General features: G+C 35.9%; 1 protein-coding gene across 4 annotated transcripts; it reads right to left on the reverse strand.

Annotated features, from left to right (window-relative positions):
• Nucleotides 1-1,183: 1,183 nt before the first annotated feature.
• Nucleotides 1,184-15,884, reverse strand: LOC114409591 (phosphoglucomutase, cytoplasmic-like). 4 transcript variants are annotated; one of them, XR_003666127.1, is made up of 8 exons: nt 15,473-15,884; nt 15,191-15,323; nt 13,959-14,040; nt 13,679-13,851; nt 13,517-13,593; nt 12,247-12,519; nt 9,851-9,934; nt 1,184-1,812 (listed from the first exon to the last, which is right to left on the reverse strand). XR_003666127.1 is itself a non-coding variant. In XM_028373095.1 (7 exons), exons 2-6 carry the CDS (start codon nt 15,191-15,193, stop codon nt 12,482-12,484), a joined length of 369 nt encoding a protein of 122 aa, XP_028228896.1. In that variant the 5' UTR covers nt 15,194-15,323; nt 15,473-15,884; the 3' UTR covers nt 9,612-9,934; nt 12,247-12,481. The 4 variants fall into 4 exon arrangements, 3 of the variants coding, with proteins under 3 accessions (XP_028228896.1, XP_028228897.1, XP_028228895.1); XM_028373095.1 differs by lacking the exon at nt 1,184-1,812 and having other exon boundaries at nt 9,612-9,934; nt 12,247-12,515; XM_028373096.1 differs by lacking the exon at nt 1,184-1,812 and having other exon boundaries at nt 9,612-9,934.
• Nucleotides 15,885-21,556: the final 5,672 nt, after the last annotated feature.

The raw sequence follows: 21,556 nt of genomic DNA on the forward strand, positions 1-21,556 counted from the left end.
GAATAGTATTGCATATTTCAATGTAAGTGGCCAGGTGTGCGTATGGGTCTTCATTTGGTAGACCATGAAACAAATTATTTTGAATCAGCTATATCAAAGAAGGAGGATATGTGATTGTTTATGCCTAAACCTCTTGCCGTGCTATACTGGAAAAGACTTGCAGCACAGTGGAACTTGAGTAATCTTCTAGGGTCACTCTTCTTGGCTCTTCTGCCATAATAACTTCTTCAATTAAATCTGTATGAGATTGTCGCTGCTTCCAAGTCCTGCAAAAAAAAATTTTATTCTCTCTGCGTTGCGCCTTCTGCAAGTAGCATTAATCTCCAAATCGATGGGGATCAAATCACCTGCAATAGATCTTCTTTGCATACAAGAGAAACATAACAACAATTATCCAGTTCAAAAGAACAATGAATTTTTACAGTAACTAAAATATGAACAAAAAGAATCAATGAATCAAAGAGAAAAATATAAATCAATGTCTTAAAAATGAACTAAACTCTTCTAATGAATTAAGTTCCCCGGCAACGGTGCCATAAATACTTTGTTCACTTTCCCATATGGTTCCTTTTTCTCCAATTTTCTGCAAATATATTCAAGGGAAATGAAATACCGAAAAGAGCACCGGGTCATCAAGTATTTAAAATTAAAATGGAGTGATCCGAGTATCGAACTCAGGGAACTTGCTTATTAGACAAAGTTTTATTCAGAAGTAAGGCATTTTTGGAACAAACATTGATAATTGATGGTTAAAAACATAAATAGACTAATTCTTATGGTAAAACCAGTAAATACTATTAAGTAACAGTTGACAGCAATAGGTAGAAAGTGTTGGGTCTTTCTAACAAACAAGTTGATGCATATGAGGATACTTCTCTAATTAATCATGTTCTTGTGTTCTATGCTGTAGCCTAAAGTACTAAACCTAGATCCCTCGTAAGTTTAGACTAATTTAACCTAAGCTTCATCTGCAGATCCCTCTTGTAAGACTAGGCTTAACTTAAACAACATTATCATCACAACATATTCAGAAAACCAAAACCCCACAATCCATCCCTGGTAATGTAGTTATTTAGTCTTGCTTCTATCAAGTTCTAAGGCAACAGTACATTTCCCAATGCTAAAGTCACCTAACAATACACACAAATGGATGATCAGGCCAAGAGCATGCAGTAATTAAGCATTGAACACACAAAACACAATTAATTAGATATGAAAAGTAATTACATCAACTGTTCATTAGAAATTCCCAACTAGGGTTTTTAGCCAGCCATACACAGAAACCCTAACACAAATGAGATAGAGAGTACCAAATAATTGTTGCTTACACAAGAAGGGGGATCCCTCCTCCTCTTCTTAGCACCTCATAATCACTCTAACATTCACTATTCTCTCTAAAAATGTAGAACCCTAGGCTTCTCTGCACAGCTGCTGCCTCTCTACTGCTTCCAGAGCACTATTCTCAAAGTCTGTGCAAAAATATGCAGCTCTGGTCTCTCAAAATCATCTGTTGTGTACCCTAATTTTGACAATTCAGGCTTAAATAGGTTCTGAAATCGCGACATCGCGCTTAGCGCCACCCTCGCGCTTAGTGTGAGTATGTGGATTGCGCTGAGCCTGGCAAAAGACAAACTTCTCGCTTAGCAGGCTGATCTCACGCTTAGCATGGCCTTGATTCTTGTGCTCTGCTAGATTCCCTTGTCATGCTAAGCGCGCTGAAGCTGCGCTTAGCGGTGGATGCACGCTGAGTCCACAGGGTCCGCTTAGCGTGATTGCTCCTTTTAGCACTTCAAGATTTTAGCCTCTTTTGACCTAAAATTATGCAAATTTTATCATTAAATCACATGGGAGATACTCTCATGACAGCTATTCAAACAAAACAAGATTTATATAAAAATTCCTACAAAATAACTAAAAATTGGGGAACTATACAAGTTATAGAAAATGTTTTCTATACGAAAGTTAGTCGTATAAGACGACTAACAAACTCCCCCAAATTTACAGATTTGCTTGTCCTCAAGCAAAGAAAGAACAATGCACTTGTCCTTAAGTGACAAAATACAGTGGTTAATCAAAGTGGTGTTTGTTTCACAGAAAAATTTAATCATGTGAAATGAATATCATGAAATGCTTCAATCAATGTCACTTCACAAAAGATGCAGCTTTTCAAAGATAGGAACATATGTACTAGAGTCACAATTGAAATAAGCTAGTAAGAATGACAGATATCAAGGAAAGATCATCAACCAAAGCCTCACAGTCATTATTTCACTCAAGCACAAGTGTTTAGGCTCATTCCATCATAAACAACTAACCCAAGTCCTAACCTTCGCATTTCATCTCATACCATATAGAAATAAACCACAAAATGAATCCGAAGGACTTTCTAGGCTTGTAATGAGGTTGGGCTGCCAACAAATCATGGTTTTTCTAGGATTCAAAAGCTTAAGTTCTAGGAGAGCATTCATCCATAGATCAACCTTTACTTTTTTTCAACCCAATACTTGCCTCTTTTTAGGCACTTAGCTTCATTTCATTGATTGCAACACACACAATCGAAGTGGGTCTAAAAAGAGGAAAATTTGATCATCTTGCTTTGACAAATAAGAAGCCTGGGGAAAATAGAGAGGATGAGAAGGAGGAAGGAACCCATGTTGTGACTGTCGTTCCTACATGGCCAAATTTCTCACCAGCTCAACAATGTCATTAGTCAGCCAATATCAGCCCTTCCCATTACCAAGCACCCAATCAGCCACAAAGCCTGCATGCCGCACATCCAATGCCAAACACCACCCTTAACACAAACCAAAACACCAACCAGGGAAGGAATTTTCCAACAAAAAAGCCTGTAGAATTCACCCCAATTTCGGTGTCATATGCTAACTTGCTCCCATATCTACTCGATAATTCAATGGTAGCCATAACCCCAACCAAGGTTCCCCAACCTCCATTTTTCCAAGGATACAACTTGAATGCAACATGTGCTTATCATGGAGGAGTCCCGGGGCATTCCATTGAGCATTGTATGACCTTGAAGCATAAGGTGCAAAGTCTAATTGATGCGGGCTGGCTAAAATTTGAGGAGGATAATTGCTTATGAATTCTGACATTGGCAAGTGACACTGTGCATGGGGAAATTTGAAGGTTGTTGTTAGATGTCTCCAAAGACTCATTAGGATTTTCAAGTTTATGCCATTACTGTAAACAACAGTTACAATACTAATAATGTGGATAAATTTGACATCCTTGTCTCTATTCTCTCACAATTACATCTTTGCTTATTTAACTTTCACTGGAATGTGAATGTAAACCATTGGTTTTTTTGCTCAAGTGACTTGCACTCTTGAGTTTATCTTCGAGTCTATTCAATCATAAATTGCTTGTTCTACACGTTTGGTCGAGGTGCCGTAAAATGATGAGTAAAGTTCAAAACAAAAAAAAGTAAAAAAGCTGAAAAAAGAGAAAAAAATTTTGATTGATGTGTTTCAAATAAAAAGTACAGACATTCATGTGACCTCATTTTATCATTCCTAAAGTTGTCTTTTTTTTGAGAAAAGTGATTTATCAAGAACAGGAGTCGTTCGACTTAATCTGTCAATTGAAAATCCTTTGAATGTTTCTCGTCCTTGAAAATTCATTTTCTGAGAATCTGCACAGTTTCTTTCATTTTTCCTTGCTACAAGGTCATGACAAAAAGCAGCAATAGATACCTCAGAGCCCTACACTGGGGCAATGAGAGACACCGTGCATGAGCCTCAAGCGAACCTAGGAGAAGATCAAAATTTCTCACTCGGTAGGTTGAAAACCCAAAAGGGCGGCCAAAGCAAAAATTAGGGTTGAAAAAAAATATAATAAAAAAAACAATCAGGGGCGTGTTATTAAGGTTTTGTCCCGAAATCCAAACTACAAAAGGATCTAAGTCAAGATTTGAAATGACACATGACCATGTTGCAACATCCCAAACACTAGTTTATCCTTTGCTACCCCCTCTGAGCCAAAGCATATTTGTTTTCTAAAAACAACAAAAACAAAAAAGGCAAAAGCAAAATAAAAACCTTGAGTGGGAAGCACCGCTAAACCGGTGGGAAAAGCAATGCAAAGAACACATCCATGAGGTTGGGCAACAAAAAAAAGAAAAAGAAAAGAAAAGAAAACCCACCAAAGGCAAGTAAAGAAAAAGAGAGACAAAAGATCTCCAGATTTTACAAAAAAAGGCACAAAAGTGCAATGAAAAATTAATGTATGAGACAAAAGGAGTAAAGCCCAGCCCAAAAATACAAGCGACGCTCTCAAGATTCTTACTCAAAATAACCCTCAAACACTCTTTGAGCCTTTAATCCTTTCTTTCATAGCCCTCTTACCCCTGACCACGTTACAAGCCCACGTGGATCAAGGAATTACTAATTTGCTTTTAAGTTGGGATTCTGGAATAAAACCTACACACGCTTGTGATTGTTGAAAAAAATATAAATAAAAAAAAGAATCCCCGAGGTTTTGCACTTACATAGTTAAGAAGAAAACTCATTTGACCAGGAACTCATGGAAAATGCCCAAAGGCGATTGTGATAGTGGGATACACCTGACATTAGCCACTCATGCAGAACTCCTTAGGATTCCTTTCGAATCCAAGGGTAGCCTTCACTATATAAATTCTTTCAAGATTAGCCCATGCCATCAAGTTTCAGTGGGATCAACAGACCCATGGCATCACTCTATGACCTTTAATCAAGAAAGCTTCACTTGGTCACATACCAAAGTGCGACAATCCATTGCTATTCTTCAATAGGGTGGTACGAGTGGTCCCAAAGTCTTGTGTTTCCTTGTTGTGCAAAATAATAGAAGGTTTTGTTTTTCAAGACAAAAAGGAGAAAACCCCAGGATCAACATTTCAATTGATTGATTAAACGTCAAACAGCTTCATTGCCGTCACTCCAAAATTATCAAGCAAAACATACACTTTGAGGGAGTTCCCAAAAAGATTTGCAAAAGATAAGGTGAGGTCGAGTGAGTTATCGCATCTTTCAAAAAAGAGACAGTCAATTTGTGTTTTCCACAAAAAACAAAAAAAATCAAATCAAAATCAAAATCACAAAAATTGGAAAGAATATCATGAACATTGTACAAATTTCCATTGCATTGCATTGTTGCATACAAAACCTGCATTTACTGCATTTCGAGATAAAGGTTGCATGCATCTGCATCCAAAATTCATGTTCATGTTTAAGTGCATAGATTTCTCGTTTAGGACGAGAGGCCCTCTCAAAGATTCAACCTCCTGCTTTCTCATAAGGTTAAGCCCTTTGGTACTAGTACCTATTGGCATGTTTTGTAGGACTAAAAGTCCTCGCTTTTATCTTTCATAGGGCTCAAAGTCCTCGCCTTTATAGGACTCAAAGTCCTCACTTTTATCTTTCGTAGGACTCAAAGTCCTCACCTTTATCTTTCATAGGACTCAAAGTCCTCGCTTTTGTCTTTCATAGGACTCAAGGTCCTCCATCATTTATGCTTTCAAGACGACAAAGTCTTCATCCTTTTCATAGACTATCATAATCTATAGTTTTGCAGAGACAATCATGGTCATCTGCACCTCTACTTTTTTAAAGACTAATAAAGTCTTCTTTGCCATCCAGAGACAATCAAGTCCGTTGGCACGCAGAGACAAATTATGGTCATCTGCCCCTTTTCAAAGGCTTCAATGTCTTTTGACAAAGACTATTAAAGTCTTCTTCGCCTTCCAGAGACAATCAAGTCCATTGGCACGCAGAGACAAATTATGGTCATCTGCCCCTTTTCGAAGACTTCATTGTCTTTTGATCAAGACTATTAAAGTCTTCTTTGCCTTCTAGATACAATCAAGTCTGTTGGCACGCAAAGACAAATTATGGTCATCTGCCCCTTTTCGAAGACTTCAATGTCTTTCGATCAAGACTATTAAAGTCTTCTTTGCCTTCCAGAGACAATCAAGTCCGTTGGCACGCAGAGACAAATTATGGTCATCTTCCTTTTTTTGAAGACTTCAATGTCTTTCGATCAAGACTATTACAGTCTTCTTTGACTTACAGAGACAATCAAGTCCGTTGGCACACAAAGACAAATTATGGTCATCTGCCCCTTTTCGAAGACTTCAATGTCTTTCGATCAAGACTATTAATGTCTTCTTTGCCTTCCAGAGACAATCAAGTTCGTTGGCATGCAGAGACAATCATGGTCATCTGCTTTTGTTGTTTTCAAGACTATTATAGTCTCCTTTGCCTTCCAGAGACAATTAAGTCCGTTGGTATGCGGAGACAATCATGGTCATCCGCTTTTTTTGTTTTCAAGACTATTATAGTCTCCTTTGCCTTCCAGAGACAATCAAGTCCGTTGGCATGCAGAGACAATCATGGTCATCCACTTTTGTTGTTTTTGAGACTATTACGATCTTTCCTACCTTCTAGAGACAATCAAGTCTGTCGGCATGCGGAGACAATCATTGTCATCCATTTTCATTACTTTCAAGACTATTATAGTCTTCTTTGCCTTCTAGAGACAATCAAGTCTGTTGGCATGCGAAGACAATCATGTCTTCTGCTCTTTATCTTTTCAAAGGATATCAGAGTCTTTCATCGAGACTTCGATGTCTCCCTTACTTTGTAAGACTTCAAGGTCTTATGTTGATATACCTGATGCCTCTTATGCCCTTTCTTTTGACAGATTTTGTTGATTGGGCTTTCGCTTGTGGTCGGTTGGAGGGTGAGATTGCTCAAACGAAATTAGTGTCTTTATCTTTACTTCCATTTTATCTCCAATAAAAGATAAGTAAAGAGGGGAAACTGTCATATCCTAATTTCGTTTGGGGGCGACCGTTTGCCAACATTTGGATTCTTGCCGGCTGAATTGAGCTGCTTAACACTAAGGAAGAATGGTGCAAAAGGAAGTGTGCAAAATATTCAAAAAAAAGGGGAAAATGGTCACTTTTGTGACATTTTTCAGCCCCTAGGCCCACTTGGGCCCACTAGAAAGCTTAAGGATGAAGCAACCAGCTTGCCTGAGCGAGTTGAGCTCACCTAGGCGAGCTAGGTTACTTTTTGAGGAAGCAAGCAGCTCGCCCGGGTGAGTTGCTGTGCAACCTCCACCCCTCATTTGCTATAAATAAGCGTGAGGGGGCTGAAGGAAAGAGGTTCCAAGGTCAAGAGGTCCAGAGTTGAGAAGAAGGAAGAGAAAAGAAGAAGAAAGAAGAGAAAAAGAAGCTAAAATGCACCGAATCACGACTGCAATCGATTTCTATATCATTCTTCGGTCGTTCTTTGTCCGTTCTTCATCGTTCTTCGTTCTTCGACCGATTAGTTTTGATTTTGAAGTTCTTAATTCACTCTATGCACCCTTGGGGGTCCTCTTTATTGTTTGTGTGCATCTTCATCTCCTTCTTCGATCATCAGTAATCGCTTTTCTTTTGTAAGTAAGTTTTAACCGATCATTAACACCGCAAGTTATCTTTTAAAAAGGAATGAAGATTAATAAGAAAAAACCAACAAAAAACTAACTCATAAACTTCTTCATTTCATAAAAAAAATCAAGAGATCGTTCAAAGGTCCAACGTCTTAACGATTCTCTCCTCTCATAAAAAAAATCAAGAGATCGTTTCATGGTCCAACACCTTAACGATTCTCTCCATTTTTCAAAAGTTTAAAAACATCACTTCAAGGTCCAACGCCTTAAATGACTTTTGTTCGCAATTAAAATTAATCTTTCACAAAAGATAAAATCAATGTAACACACAAAATTTCATACTTAAAGAACTACGTAGGTCTGATTTCCTCATCCCACCCGAGGATACGTAGGAGCAAGGGCAATACCCTTGTCAACCCCAAAAAATAAAAAAACATAAAAAGGGGAAAATACATAAAAAACATAAAAAGGGAAAATAAATAATATTGAAGTCATGATTTGCACACTCGATTAGAGGCTGTCGTCCCATGTGACGGGCGCGTGGGATGCTAATACCTTCCCCGTGCGTAAATGACTCCCGAATCCTCATTTTCAAAATTTGTAGACCATCATCTTTTTGGTTTTTCTAGCATTTTCCTCAAATAAAAATTTGTGGCAATTCCACTTGTTTTCTCCCTTGTAGACAAAAGCTTTGGCCCATGCTTTGGCCTTTTCGCGCCCCCACCGAAGGGTAGGTTGCGACAATACTAATATCTGGAAGTGTTGCCCTTATTTGCTCTGATACAAATTTCACCTCTAGAAAATAGTATACAGAGTGCTTAGAGAGCTATTCTTTGCTTAGCAAAGTTTTTTCGTAATTAGATTTATATTGTATGTCTTCTCTTTGAGAGTTATTTGATGTGTAATCATTCAAACTTGTTGTTTGGAAAACCAGGAGTGACTTAATGATAAACAAAATACTGGGGTGCTTTTCAGTCTCATGTAGAGATTGAGGGTGTGTTGGAAGTGACCTACAGAGTATTTGTTGTAAGCTATGAGTGGTAGGGTAGAATACTTGTTTTGTAATCTATTTTGATTAGTGGAACCCTTCTAAGATTGAAGGAGAAGTGAGCATAGAGTGAATCATTATGAAACAAGTGTTTATACTTTTCTTCTTGAGTCTTTAACTTGCTTTCTCTCTAACACACCTCTAGATGCATAATTTTTTCTTTAAATTGGTTATGTGAAAACTGTTTTTATCAACATTGGATGATCTTTCTATCAAATTGTTTTTTAACTTATCTATTATATATGTTTTTTAAAAAGGTCCCATCTTTGAAAAAAAGCTTTGAACATGAACATAACACACTCACTACTAAAAAAAAGGCCTTCTACATCGATTCTAATGGTCTTTCTACATCGGTTATGACGCGTGGTGGTAACACAGTGTCGTTGAATACCGACATCGCTTGGAGGACCGTCTTTGAAAGGTGACCTTTCTATATCGGTTTTGTAGATCAATCGATGTAGAATGTGAGTTTTCTACATCGGTTCTAAGGTTGAAACCGATGTTGAATGGTAGGGTTTCTACATCGGTTATCAGTCAACCGATGTAAAATTTGAAGGTTTTCTACATCGTTTGTTACTGAACCGATGTAGAATGGGTAGGAATGACAAAGTTTCTACATCGGTTATAAGTCAACCGATGTAGAATTTGAAGGGTTTCTACATCGTTTATCACTCAACCGATGTAGAATAATGAATTTTTTTTATTATTTGTGCGAAATTTATAATTTTATTGATGTGATGTTAAAGTGCATGATTGTGGTTTACTAAATGTAAAAATACACATATGTGAGTCAGTAATAGAAAAATCACAAACTACGTGCTAATTTAACTTATTAGAGCTAATTACTATCTTAATTTGTATTAGTATTTAACTACTATATATATATAATTATATGTTGTGCATTCTTCCTAATATTTCAACTTTTCAACTCAATGCTAATTTAAAAATTAAAATTCTATACTAGGAAATAATAGCCACGTACGTTATCTAACTTTCAAACCAACCTATTGTATGAATAAATTTATTAACCTAAAAATCCAGCATCTTCACATAATAAATTAAACTACCAAATGATATCCTAATTATATTTATCAAACAAACATCCATTTTAAGTATTATCAGCACACCAAAAACATTACAGAACCAAATAGATCATCAATCATTGGCAAATATTATTCAATCAAGGGTATTATTACAGTCTGCTTTTACTCCCCAACTAGGATTTAAAAGGTTCCTAGGACTATACTCCCTCCAAAACCAATATAAAATTGCTATTATCATTGTGTTTTTAAATTCAACTATTCAAGTACTACCTCCAGTCCTTTTTATAAGAAACAAGTTTTAGTGTAAATTAAATCAAGAATTGAGAAGCACCTTCATGCTGCAAATTATCACTGTTTCTGATATGCTTTTCATCTTCTTTTGAGCATCTTCAAAGGCTTGAGAAGCACCTTCATGCTGCAAATTAAATCAAGAATAGTCTTATATTAAACATCCACCTACTGGAAAATATAAAGAGATTCTGCTCCACATGTATAGAGTAATTCATTATAAATAAATAAGTGCATCCCCCAAGAATCTCGAGCATGCATGTCAGAAACATGCCCTCTTAATTAAAGTGAAGCAGAAACTTTGGTTTGTGTTACTAGTTTTCTATGTATTCCATTTTTTGAGTTTAACCCTTTTTGAGTTTAACCCTATTTCCACTTTCTAAATAGCCCAATGTAGCTCAATCATTATTTTTGAACTATATGATTATCTCATAAACAAAATAAAATCATTAACTGGAATTGAATCCAAATCGATACAAAAAAAAGTTAAAATGTTTAATAATAAATCTTTTTTTTAATTCAATCTAATTAAATTTAATGGGTTCAGATTTTTTTTTCCAGCATTGTTGATCCAAATTCGGACTTGTAATGAGTAATGACCTTGTTTACAAAAAGAAAAAGTAATTGTACATTGAAAAAAATGAAAATTCCAGCAGGTTACTCTGACTTACTCTAACTCAAAAGTCTAAATTATTTTATAAGTATATCCACTAAATCGAATTAAATGCTTTTTTAATGCTGACTATTATTTTTTAATGCTTTTTCCCAAGGTTCAAGCTCAGCACGAACTTTAGCAAGCTCAGAGCGGTATTTCTCAGTTTCAACTGCTTACCAGTCAATGACAGGATTAACAAAGGCAAAAAAAATACAAGTAGCTAAAAACCCTCTATAGCACATAGGATATTAGCTCCATTTGTCTACATGGTAGATAATATTAAACAAATAAAAACCAGCTACCACCATCAAAAACACTGAAAATCAGCTTGATGCATCCCAGACAATAACAACAAAAAAACAATTTAAACCTTGAGATAATTATATACAGTTGACTAAAATGAAAAATATAAGAACATATTTTGAAATAAATCATGCCAATATATATATATATATAGAGAGAGAGTCATGAATATCTGCTATTAGAATAAGGAACCTAACTTGACTAAGCACTTCAATGGTAAAATAGAATGGAAAATGAAAAGTTGCAACCGCAAGGAAGAATGCTTAACAGCTTAAGTATCAAAAAAGTTTTCATTAAAAAATAATTGTTTTATAAAATTAAAATACTTGCAAAAAATTTCACAAATAGAAAACGAAGACGTTAAATAAAAAAATTCACTGATAATATTCATTAAAAAATAGAAAAATAAATCTCAATTATATAATTATATATGAATATATAAATTATTTTAAATTTTAACTATTAACGTTAATTTAAACGATGGATATTTATTGAAATAGACTCATCCCCTTAGCTCACGTATTCATGATACAATTCATGTGTCTTTTTATTAATCGAATTTGTCATACTTAAGCATTGAATGTCTTTTTAACTATTAACTATTAACTTTAATTATGAACATTCCTTGTGGGGTCGACATGTGTCTCCCTCTCGAATCTTCACAAACAAATGCCATCTCTGTTAATAATACGTCCATTTCTAATATATAGAAATAGCTTGATCCGAATGCAATGAAAATCTCAACTCTTTTCCAAAATATTTATAGTTTTACCAACTAATGTCCTTATGTCAATTGCATGATAAGAATAATTAAGAAACTAATATTATTGAGAAGTGAAAAATTATACAATCTATTATCTATTTTGTTCTTGTTTACATAATAAACATTTTTTTATTCTTTAACTAATATTTTAAAAGTACTGGTTAGTAAAATCTATAATCATACAAAAGAACTTATTCTAGGAAAGAAAAACTATTTTATAAGAAAAAAAATGCAAATAAAAAACTTAGAGGAAACAAAAAAAAATTCAAAAAAGACAATGAAATAAGAAAATTTGTAATTAAATAAAAAATAAAAACAGGAGGAAAAAAGTATGTTAAAAAAATAAAAATATATGATAATATAAAATTATCATCCACTCATACATATATACTATATAAATATAAATATTATTTAATAAAAAATATATTGAATATATATTTTTGAATCAATAAATTAATATATTTATCATATCTATTAATTTAAGATTGAAAGATAAATGATAAATAAAATTTGTAATTATTAATTAATTTGAATCAAACAAATATGTATATATATATATATATATATATATTAAAGAATTGGCACAAATGCTACTTTGACATAAAAAGAGAGAAAATTGAACACGATGACAGTATTAACTAGCCTTCGCTCCAGTAATTTGCAGAATTAAGCAGCAGAGATAAAATAATTTGATTGAGGGAATTTATTACTAACAAACCTGCAGAAGATCAAGTAGACTTGACTGCTGGTTCTCAATTTGATGTAACTGATCACGGATCAGCCATAAATCTTCACTCTCTTTGTCATTCCTTTGGAGATCTTCACTCTCTTTGTCATTCCTTTGGAGATCTTTAGAGACGATACTGACAGGAACTGAGTCTTGGCTCTCATCTTCTTGATATGGAACCACACGAGATCCAGCTTTGGACCTACCATACTTTTGTATTTTATCCTCAGAACTTTTGTTTAGCAGTGCCCTTTTCGTTTCTGGCTTTGAAAAATCAATGAACATGTCCAATAAAGAAGGCAGAAAGAAGAAAGTATGCATTAAAAACCACTATACCAAAATTCATTTCCATGATTTGAATAGGCAAAGATGACTATGGAAACCATCTACATAAATTCAACAAGGTTCACGAACAATGATTTTGTGCTGGATGAAGGATTTATATGTAGAACTTTTCAAGATCTTCTTACCAATAAATTCCATTGCAGGAGACTGAATGAGGAATGTGAAACCAACAAATAAAAGTATACAATCATACCAATCAATCCTCAAGAAACCAAAATACATGGATCAACAGAAAATAATAAGCATATAGTTCAAGATACATAACACCAATCATGAAAATGTAACCATGTAAGATGGCAATTAATAATTAATAGTCATGTGAGATTAATTGCCATAAGGTACAACTAGGAAAATTTTGAAACTTGTAAACCCCCTAAGTAAGATTAATATTAGTATCTTTGTATAATTGCATCTGATAATCCAAACTGCCAAGTACCAAATCTAACACACTCCTTAGGCAAGATCCCGTTAATCCTGGGTGTGTACAAAGCAAAAACACTCCTACCTTGTGCTGAAATTCAATTGGCAGCAAGTTTAAAATTCCTTACCTTTTCACAGAAATCTCAATCAGTTAGCACAATGATTTGTAATGACTTAATTTAAGTTATGAGCAGCAGAGGAAAACTAAACCAAGCCTTAAGATCACCAAATAATTTTGTTCATAAACATTAGCAAGACTAAAAAATAACAAAAATTGAACAAATTTGTCTTGAGTCTGATTATTTTGAATTACTAGTAGTGAAATTTTAAAACTAATCAAATTCAATCAAGCATAACGTAATTACCATAACAAATTTGTGTTATATCTCTTAGCTAGGGCCGAAAATTTTTCTTATAAAATGGGTTATCAATATCATGACTTACATCACATAATAGTTCTTTTTTCTCTATTGTTAGTGTACTAAAATTAACATACTGATTGACTTCTGAAAGTGAGGACTGCAGCTTGACCAAATATGCCATCAGTTCCTTTGCTGCACCTGCATCCACGTTCTTTAAGGAAAAAAAAATTGAGGTCACTAACTGATTCTCAAAACAGATTATAACAAATCAGGAGGAAAATGTGATTGCATCATACTTCATAGTCATATTGAGTATAATAATGGCGCCCATAAGTAGTCCAATGCTGGCGAATTATGTCTTCAACAGTGACAAGCTTGTCTTCAAGTTTATCTTTATTTTTATATGCAAGTATAGATAGCCAGGCCAAAACTTCCCAGATTCCATCTTTCTCACGAATACGGTCAGAACCTATCCACAAACACAAGGAATAATCACAAGATAAAAAGTTTAAAACTAGGTTTTAATAAAGTTGAAAGTTGTACTTTGCTCCTCTTAATGCAATAGCAAACACATACCTGTCCCAAAACTTTCTTCACCACAGACTGAACATAATCCAGCATCCATTAAATTACCAAAGAATTTCCGACCCGTGGGGACCTGGTTTTGAATAACAATTAAATAAAATAATTACATGTCTAATAGCCACCAAAAAGTATTTTCATACTTAAAAGACATTGAAGAGCAATATATCTCAAAAAATTTCAAATTCAGATGTTTGGCAACAACATCCAGCGCAGCAGAGGTTGGCATGCTCCTACACAAATATTTATAATTTAAAATTGGTATATTGGTAAAACTGGTGGAGAGAAATGAAGTTACACAAAAGATCCATTTGCTAGGAAATAAGCTCAAGAACTAACAAGAGATCAACAATTATGAAATAAATCTTATGCACACATAAAAAACTTTTAAAAGTTAATACACGTGATTTAATAATATAAAAGTGCAGTTATTGAGTTTTAACCTTTTGGCTTTGGGGGATGAGACAATCATCATTAGCTAACACAATTACAAATTTGATATTCTAAGGGACCAACCTTTTTGGATGCAAATAATGATACAACTCATATACAGAACTTTCATACAAAAATTCTCATCCCATGCTTGTTTTCTTTCTATATAAATATTTTTTATACAGAGCTGGTTGCTCTATTAAGCAATATTTTTAATTAAAATACTTAGCTAGCTAGCACCTAATGCCTTCCGTAGGATATACAAATTCCATTATCGGCAAAGTGTATAATTAGCTTCTTTTTTTTTCACAGCAAATAAAGATTTCATTAATAGCTGAATTTGCTCTCTCACAAAATCCATAGACAAACCAGAGAACAGAAATACATGATATGGGTACATATCCTCACATATACCCGTTCAGTTTATGAGAAGAAGAAAAAAAACATACAATATCACAAGCACCTTCCACCATTCAGACAAGAATTTTGTCATCTTGCCTAGCAGTATTGAATTCGCATATGACTACACATTTTACTGACCAGAACAATTTCCCTGCATCATCAAAATTACCCAACTAATGTTTTCTTGACAGTATAAGTGTTATCAGAGCTGCCCCGCCATGCCCATCCATCCAATTTTCCTTTGTTTGGTTTTTTACTCTCAATATCCTCCCATAGTTGTCTCACTAATTCATGCTCCCACAAAAATGGATTCTCAAAATGGAAAAGGAAGGAAAATCTATTAAAACAAACTTTTACGGCTTGACAACAATAATTAAGAATGTGGTACCAACCATTCTGATTTAGCTTGCAGTGGATCAAGTGGTAGATGATGCCCAACCAAATTTCGAACTGCGAGAGCCTCAACGGTACTCTGAACAGACAACCTCAGGCACCTGGAACGTATGTCTCCAACAACAGGACCACCTGCAATGCATGCCCGCACCCAATCAATCAAAATCCCTAATTCCTCGCCCCCGAATTTTGGTTCCACAAAAATTCCCAAATGTAGAAACACTAGTAATCATAATTATTAATTTAACATAACACAGTATCGAGAACACTAACAATCTCACCAGTGCTTCCTCCATCGTCGGAAACGGGGAGAACGTGAGCGCCGCGGGTGGTGAAATTCTTGAGCTCCTCGACGACGCCATTGAAGGCAGTCCCACTGGAAAAGACGAGCAAAGAGGGCTGAGGGTGAGGGTGAGGAGGGTTAAGGTTTGAATAATAGTGGCGATGGTGGTGGTGCTGTGCTCGTCTCTAGGAATGCCACCATTCTTTCTCTCTCTTCGAGGAGGTTCTTCAGTGCCGCGCTTGTCTCTGACTCATGCAGCTCCACCGTTGGACGCCGGAGCGAATCGATCTCCTTCTTCAGCCTCTGGATCTCGTCCTTCTTCAACTTACAACTCATCGCCATTGGAGCTCAAAGATGAGAGGGCAAAGTGTTTCTTCTCTCTCCCCCACTCTCTCTATGACGACAATGAAGAGTCACCATACAAGAAAAAGTAAGAAATAGGGTTGTTAAAGCTAACCCAGTTATAACGTGCCACGTCAACTTAAAAATTGAAAAAACGCATGACTTCAAAGACGGTTTTTTAAAACCGCTCTCATAAAGTATTTTTTAAGCCGGTTTTAAGGTACCCGTCTTTAAAAAGATATTATTATTTACGAAAATGCCACCGCTTTATTTATTACAACGGTTTTCGTATAACCGACGTAAATACGGTGTCGTAAAAGATCTCTTTTTTAGTAGTGACTATTTAAGCCTCTTCTAGCATGTTCCATTTATTTCAAATTATCATGATCATGTTTCAAGTTCTACACAAGCTTTATCATCTACAATGGTTTCAATGAATCCTATTCATAAAGATTTTGATTAAGGAATCATGCTTGCTAATGACATCAATTTTTATGATGATATGTAATGCATTGGTGATCATGTACTTAGGTGGTACACCTATGTTTATGTTTCAGTTACAATGGACAAGAAATACCTTTTTCTTACTCAAAGAATTTTTGGATATACCTTATCATTTTTAGTCAAAGAAAAGAAATTATGGAATTGAAATAACTCACTTAGAAAAAGGATCATATTTTTTAGTTAAATATTTTGTTTTAGTTTCTTCATTACGCAATCGAATATATTCTAAAACTGACTGTGATAGTCACCACTATTATGAGTAGTCATGGTCACCCCAATAATGTCAACAATAATGACCTCAACAACTAATGTGTCTACCCGGTAAAGTTGAAGTGCATGATTTGCGATTTCATGCCCAAAAGTCAACTCAAATATATTCCAGCTAAAAAGCACAACTCAAATGTTTATTAAATTTTGTAAAGGGATGTAAAAGATTAACAATGTATATAAAATAATTCCATACCACTTGTGACAAAAAAGCTACATTAAATTTCATATAGATAATACTATAAATTTAGAGATAAAACATTTTCATGTGTCAAAATGAGCAAGAGTAATGTCTGCTTTTGTTTACTGTATGGTAATCAAGTTAAGAGAGCTATTTACTTTACTATATGATAAACCAATAGTATATTATACGTGATTTATATTATTTTTTGGATAAACTATCTTTTTACTCCCTAAACTTTTTAAAATTTCTAATTTTAGTTCCTAAACCTTTTAGGTCTGTTTTTAGTTCCTTAACTTTTTTTCTTTCTTACTTTTAGTCCTTTAACTTTTTTTCATCCTTTAAGGGACTAAAGTAAGGATGAAAAAAAGTTAAAGGACTAAAAGTTAGGACAAAATAAAGGACTAAAAATTGATGAAAAATGTTCAGGAACTAAAAACATTAATTTTAAAATGTTTGAGTAAAAAGGTTTACACCAGTGTTTCTATTTCATTAGAGACTTAAATTGTAGATTTTGTAAGTTCGTCTTTTCACCAATAAAAACATAAATTTTTGAAATAAAAAACTTTAGTGTAATTAAGAACAATTTATGACTTACACGAACAAATATGCTATTTTTAGCTTCTAAAAACATATTTGGTCCAAGTTACTATGAACAAACTTAAATGTAATTAAATTTTTGTTATTACCAATTAAATCATATAGTGGTACCTTCACAATGAGCATGTCTTTTCGCATGTAGTATCATGTGATTTTTTAACAAGTGCATCATGTATAAATTGATGTGTGTCAAGAGAAAACTTACCCTGAATCCAGTAAAGCTGATTGTGTTAACATGACATGTGTAACACCCTAAGGGTATTACCGTAACTATGCTTAAGATTTCTAGAGATGTGAAAGTTAAAAATATTTTTACAATAATCTCATGTGGAAGCTAATAGATAACCATATAAATACCACTTGTTCTAATATATTATTTAAATACAACTTACTTCTCGTAACATTTACATTATACAACACATAAGGAAAATACATAGAAATATAAAATAACTACACTACATCTTCCATGACAAGGCTCTATGCTCCAACAATATACACCATCATTTGTTTCCTAAAAAAAGGAACTTAAAGGGTGAACTGTAATGTCTTAGTGAGTTCTCTAAGAATTCTAAGGTTGTGTCATACCCTAATTTCGTCCGGGGACCTTTGCTTGATGACATGCGACTTTTCTTTGGTCCTTGTGAGGTGCTTGGCACCCATCATTAGGCAATTTGTGAAATTCCGGGACATGCCGGAAAACCAAAAAAAATATTGATGCACAATCTGTAAGGTTCCGTGACACACCGGAAATCAAATGGAAGCATCGTTGCACAGTTAGTGAGGTTCCGTAACATTCCGTAAGTCAAAAAGGGGATGATTATGTAATCCACAAGGTTCCGTAACATTACGGAAAGAAAACAAGTATCGTTACGAAACTCATAAGTTTCCGTAACTTTACGAAAAAAGAATCACCAAAAAAAAGCAGAGGGGGTGTACTTAGTAAAAATGGGGGTGCAAATAGCAACCAGGCCCACTTGGGCCCTCCAGAAGATTCCTCCAGAAGGCTTTTGCTTCTAGAGGAAGCAACCTGGCTCGCCTGGGCGAGCTGAGCTCGCCTGGGCGAGCTGGGCGGCAACCATCGCCCCTATTTTGCTATAAATAGGGGAGGAAGTGAAGAAGAAAAGGGTTCAGCCCTTTAGGCACTTCTCTCTCTTTCGAATTTGCTTGGAAAAATTGTTTCCGTGAAGAAAATCTAAGCCGAGGCGCTTCCGAAACATTTCCGTAACGTTTTCCATGAAGAATTTCGCAAAGGTTTCAACCGTTCTTCGACGTTCTTCATTCGTTCTTCATCGTTCTTCGATCTTCAACGGGTAAGTACCTCGAACCAAGCTTTTCGATTCATTCTATGTACTCATGGTGGTCCACATTGTGTTTCGTGTATTTTTATTCTCATTTCATTTACTTTTTACACCCCTTTTGACGTGCTTAAGCCATTTTACTTAAGTCATTTCTCACTTAACTTAAAAATAAAATAAATTTCCACCGATCGTTTGAATTGTATTATCCGTTAACTTCGGTTAAAATAAATTCCGACCGTTCGGTCGTGCCGTAACCACGTTGGAAATCAAAAAGAGGTAAAAAATAATATAATAATAAGAAAAACATCTTTTTAGTAAAATAAAGCGAAAAATCAATCGGACGTTTTCTCTTTGGGATTTCTCATTCTTAACCGAATTGACTAATAACTAAAGTGAAACTAAGGCTAAAATCAACTCGCCTAGTCAAGCTCGTCCATAAAAATAGGTTTTTGAAGTTTGTCATTTCAATTTCTTACTAAGTAAAATGGATCATTTTTAAGGTCCAACGCCTTAAAATGATCACCTCTTAAGTAAAAAAGAATCACTTGATAAGAAAGAACTACGTAGGTCTGATTTCCTCATCGCAATTGAGGAATACGTAGGAGCAAAGGGAAACACCCTTGTCGACCACAAAAAGAGAAAAATATAAAAAGGGTATAAAAGATATAAAGACATAAAAAGGGAACATAAAAATCAAAGTCACGTTCGCACATTCGATTAAAGGCTGTCGTCCCTTGGGACGGACGTGTGGGGTGCTAATACCTTCCCCGTGCGTAAATACAACTCCCGAACCTTTCACTAAAAGTTCGTAGATCGCGTCTTTTCCGGTTTTTCTGACGTTTTCCTCAAATAAACGTTGGTGGCGACTCCGCGCGTATTCCTTTCGTGGAACACGCATCCCGCGAGTCACGCGTCGCCCTATACCGAAGGGTAGGTTGCGACAGTTGGCGACTCCGCTGGGGACTGTTTTTAGAGAGTTAGGCCATTTAATCTTGTGCAATGTTTTACCATGACTTATCCCTTTGTTGGTTTCCCTTCATTATGTTCTTGTGTATATAAACTCTTTATTGCTTTTAGTGCGTTTTAAAATGTATGCATGAGATAAATATTTATTCATTTGATGAACACAAACACCAACACTATTTGCACACACTGTGAGTGAAAAAGGGCCCTATACCCGGGTTCATGGGAACATAAGGAGCGGAGGTGAATCTGTGATCATGCTAGGTCTCCGACTTGCTTGATTACAGTGAACCCTCATCTAGAGCTTTTCTCTTTGAAAACTTATTGTTGCTAGTAGTCCCTACTGCTGCAATATGTTCTTCGAAGAGAATGATACCTCTAGAAACTATCAAAAGAGATATGACTACCTTGGGGGTTATCACTAAATGCCTAGTTAGTTCTCTCCCTTATAGGTCCCTTAAATAGGGGCACGGAGCAAACGCGCTGCGTGCCATTTTTCACACTGCCATGCACAAGTATCATATACCCTTTTGCTTATATTTGTTTGTGAATATTGTCATACTATGTACATCCCCGTGTTGTGCCTCTCGCATATGCATCATGCGTGGGTTTTGTCTTTGATCCCCTCACTTTAGCAAACCGACAGAGGGTCCGTATCGCCTTCTTAAAAACATACGTTGGGTGCCATGCTGCCCAAACGTTGTATCCAAGAAGGGGACAATTTCTCGGGCTCCCGTATTCGTAAATTGCATCTGTGTCATATGCATTTCTTCATGCATTCATCCATTCCACCCATGATAGATGTCGGAGTTTTGATTCGCACTAGATTTTATTTCACTTTAGTAAAACATGGGATCAAGTCAAAAGCCTTCGCTTAAAAAGAGGTTCTAGCAAGTCAAAATCAAGAGCTTAGTGGTCACTAGTTTACGAGAGTTGGGGCAATTAATGGGTCAACTTCAACGGCAAGCCTTCCGCAAAGCCTATGGTAAGATTTGGGACCTAGCTAGGGTAGAAGTCTCCATGGAACCGATTGCATCCCTTTCCCAATATTATGACCAGCCCCTAAGGTGCTTCACATTTGAGGACTTCCAGCTAGTGCCGACTGTGAAAGAGTTTGAAGAAATCCTGGGATGCCCACTGGGAGGAAGGAAGCCATATCACCATCTAGGTTCTATCCTTCCACGACAAGAGTTGCCAAGGTAGTGAAAATCTCAGCACAAGAGTTGGACCAGGTAAAGCAAAACAGGAATGGGGTAGTCGGAGTACCAAGGAAGTGTTGGAGGAAAGGGCAAAGGCCTTGGAAAATCAAGGCAAATGGGCTTTCTTTTATTGACATCTTGGCGCTTTTGATCTTTGGAGTTGTCCTCTTTCCGAATATGGAAGGGTTAGTGGACCTAGCAGTGATTGACGCTTTCCTCGCCTTTCATCATGGCAAGGAAAGCCCGGTCGTCGCCATTTTGGCCATGTATGACACGTTCGACCGGGGATGTGAAAAGAGTGGCGCAAGAATTGTTTGTTGTGCACTGGCTCTCTATGTGTGGCTGGTTTCACACCTTTTTCTCCAACAAGGTAGGCCCGTCTATCCGCTACAACGTCACCGCTCGCGCGTCGAACAAGGAAAGGCGAACTGGGACCAACTCTTGGCTAGCATGGAGGGGCGTCTGTTAATTTGTTCCCTCGCTAGAAGGAAGGAAGAATCATGATTCTATCTTCATGTGAAGGATGTCCAAATGTTCCCTTGATGGGAACAAGGGGTTGTATTAATTATAATCCCGTCCTCGCCATAAGACAGCTTGGCTACCCCATGAGAGGAGTGCCATCAGACGAAAGCATCACGCCTTTCATCGCACGGGGTTTCAGTGACCACAACGCGAGGGTACTCCAAGGAGTTCGCAAGGCATGGGATGCGGCGTGAAGAAAGGACAGA

The sequence above is a fragment of the Glycine soja genome, chromosome 4 (assembly GCF_004193775.1).
Source record: "Glycine soja cultivar W05 chromosome 4, ASM419377v2, whole genome shotgun sequence".
Lineage (NCBI taxonomy): Eukaryota > Viridiplantae > Streptophyta > Magnoliopsida > Fabales > Fabaceae > Glycine > Glycine soja.

Bases quoted from the DNA above. Each gene is read 5' to 3' on its own strand.
- LOC114409591 (XM_028373094.1), bottom strand. The intron at 13,852-13,958 runs GTATGTGTTTGC...GTTTGTGGATAG, and splicing joins TGAAGAAAGTTTTGGGACAG to GTTCTGACCGTATTCGTGAG. The intron at 13,594-13,678 runs GTATGATGCAAT...TTTTCCTTAAAG, and splicing joins ATACTCAATATGACTATGAA to AACGTGGATGCAGGTGCAGC.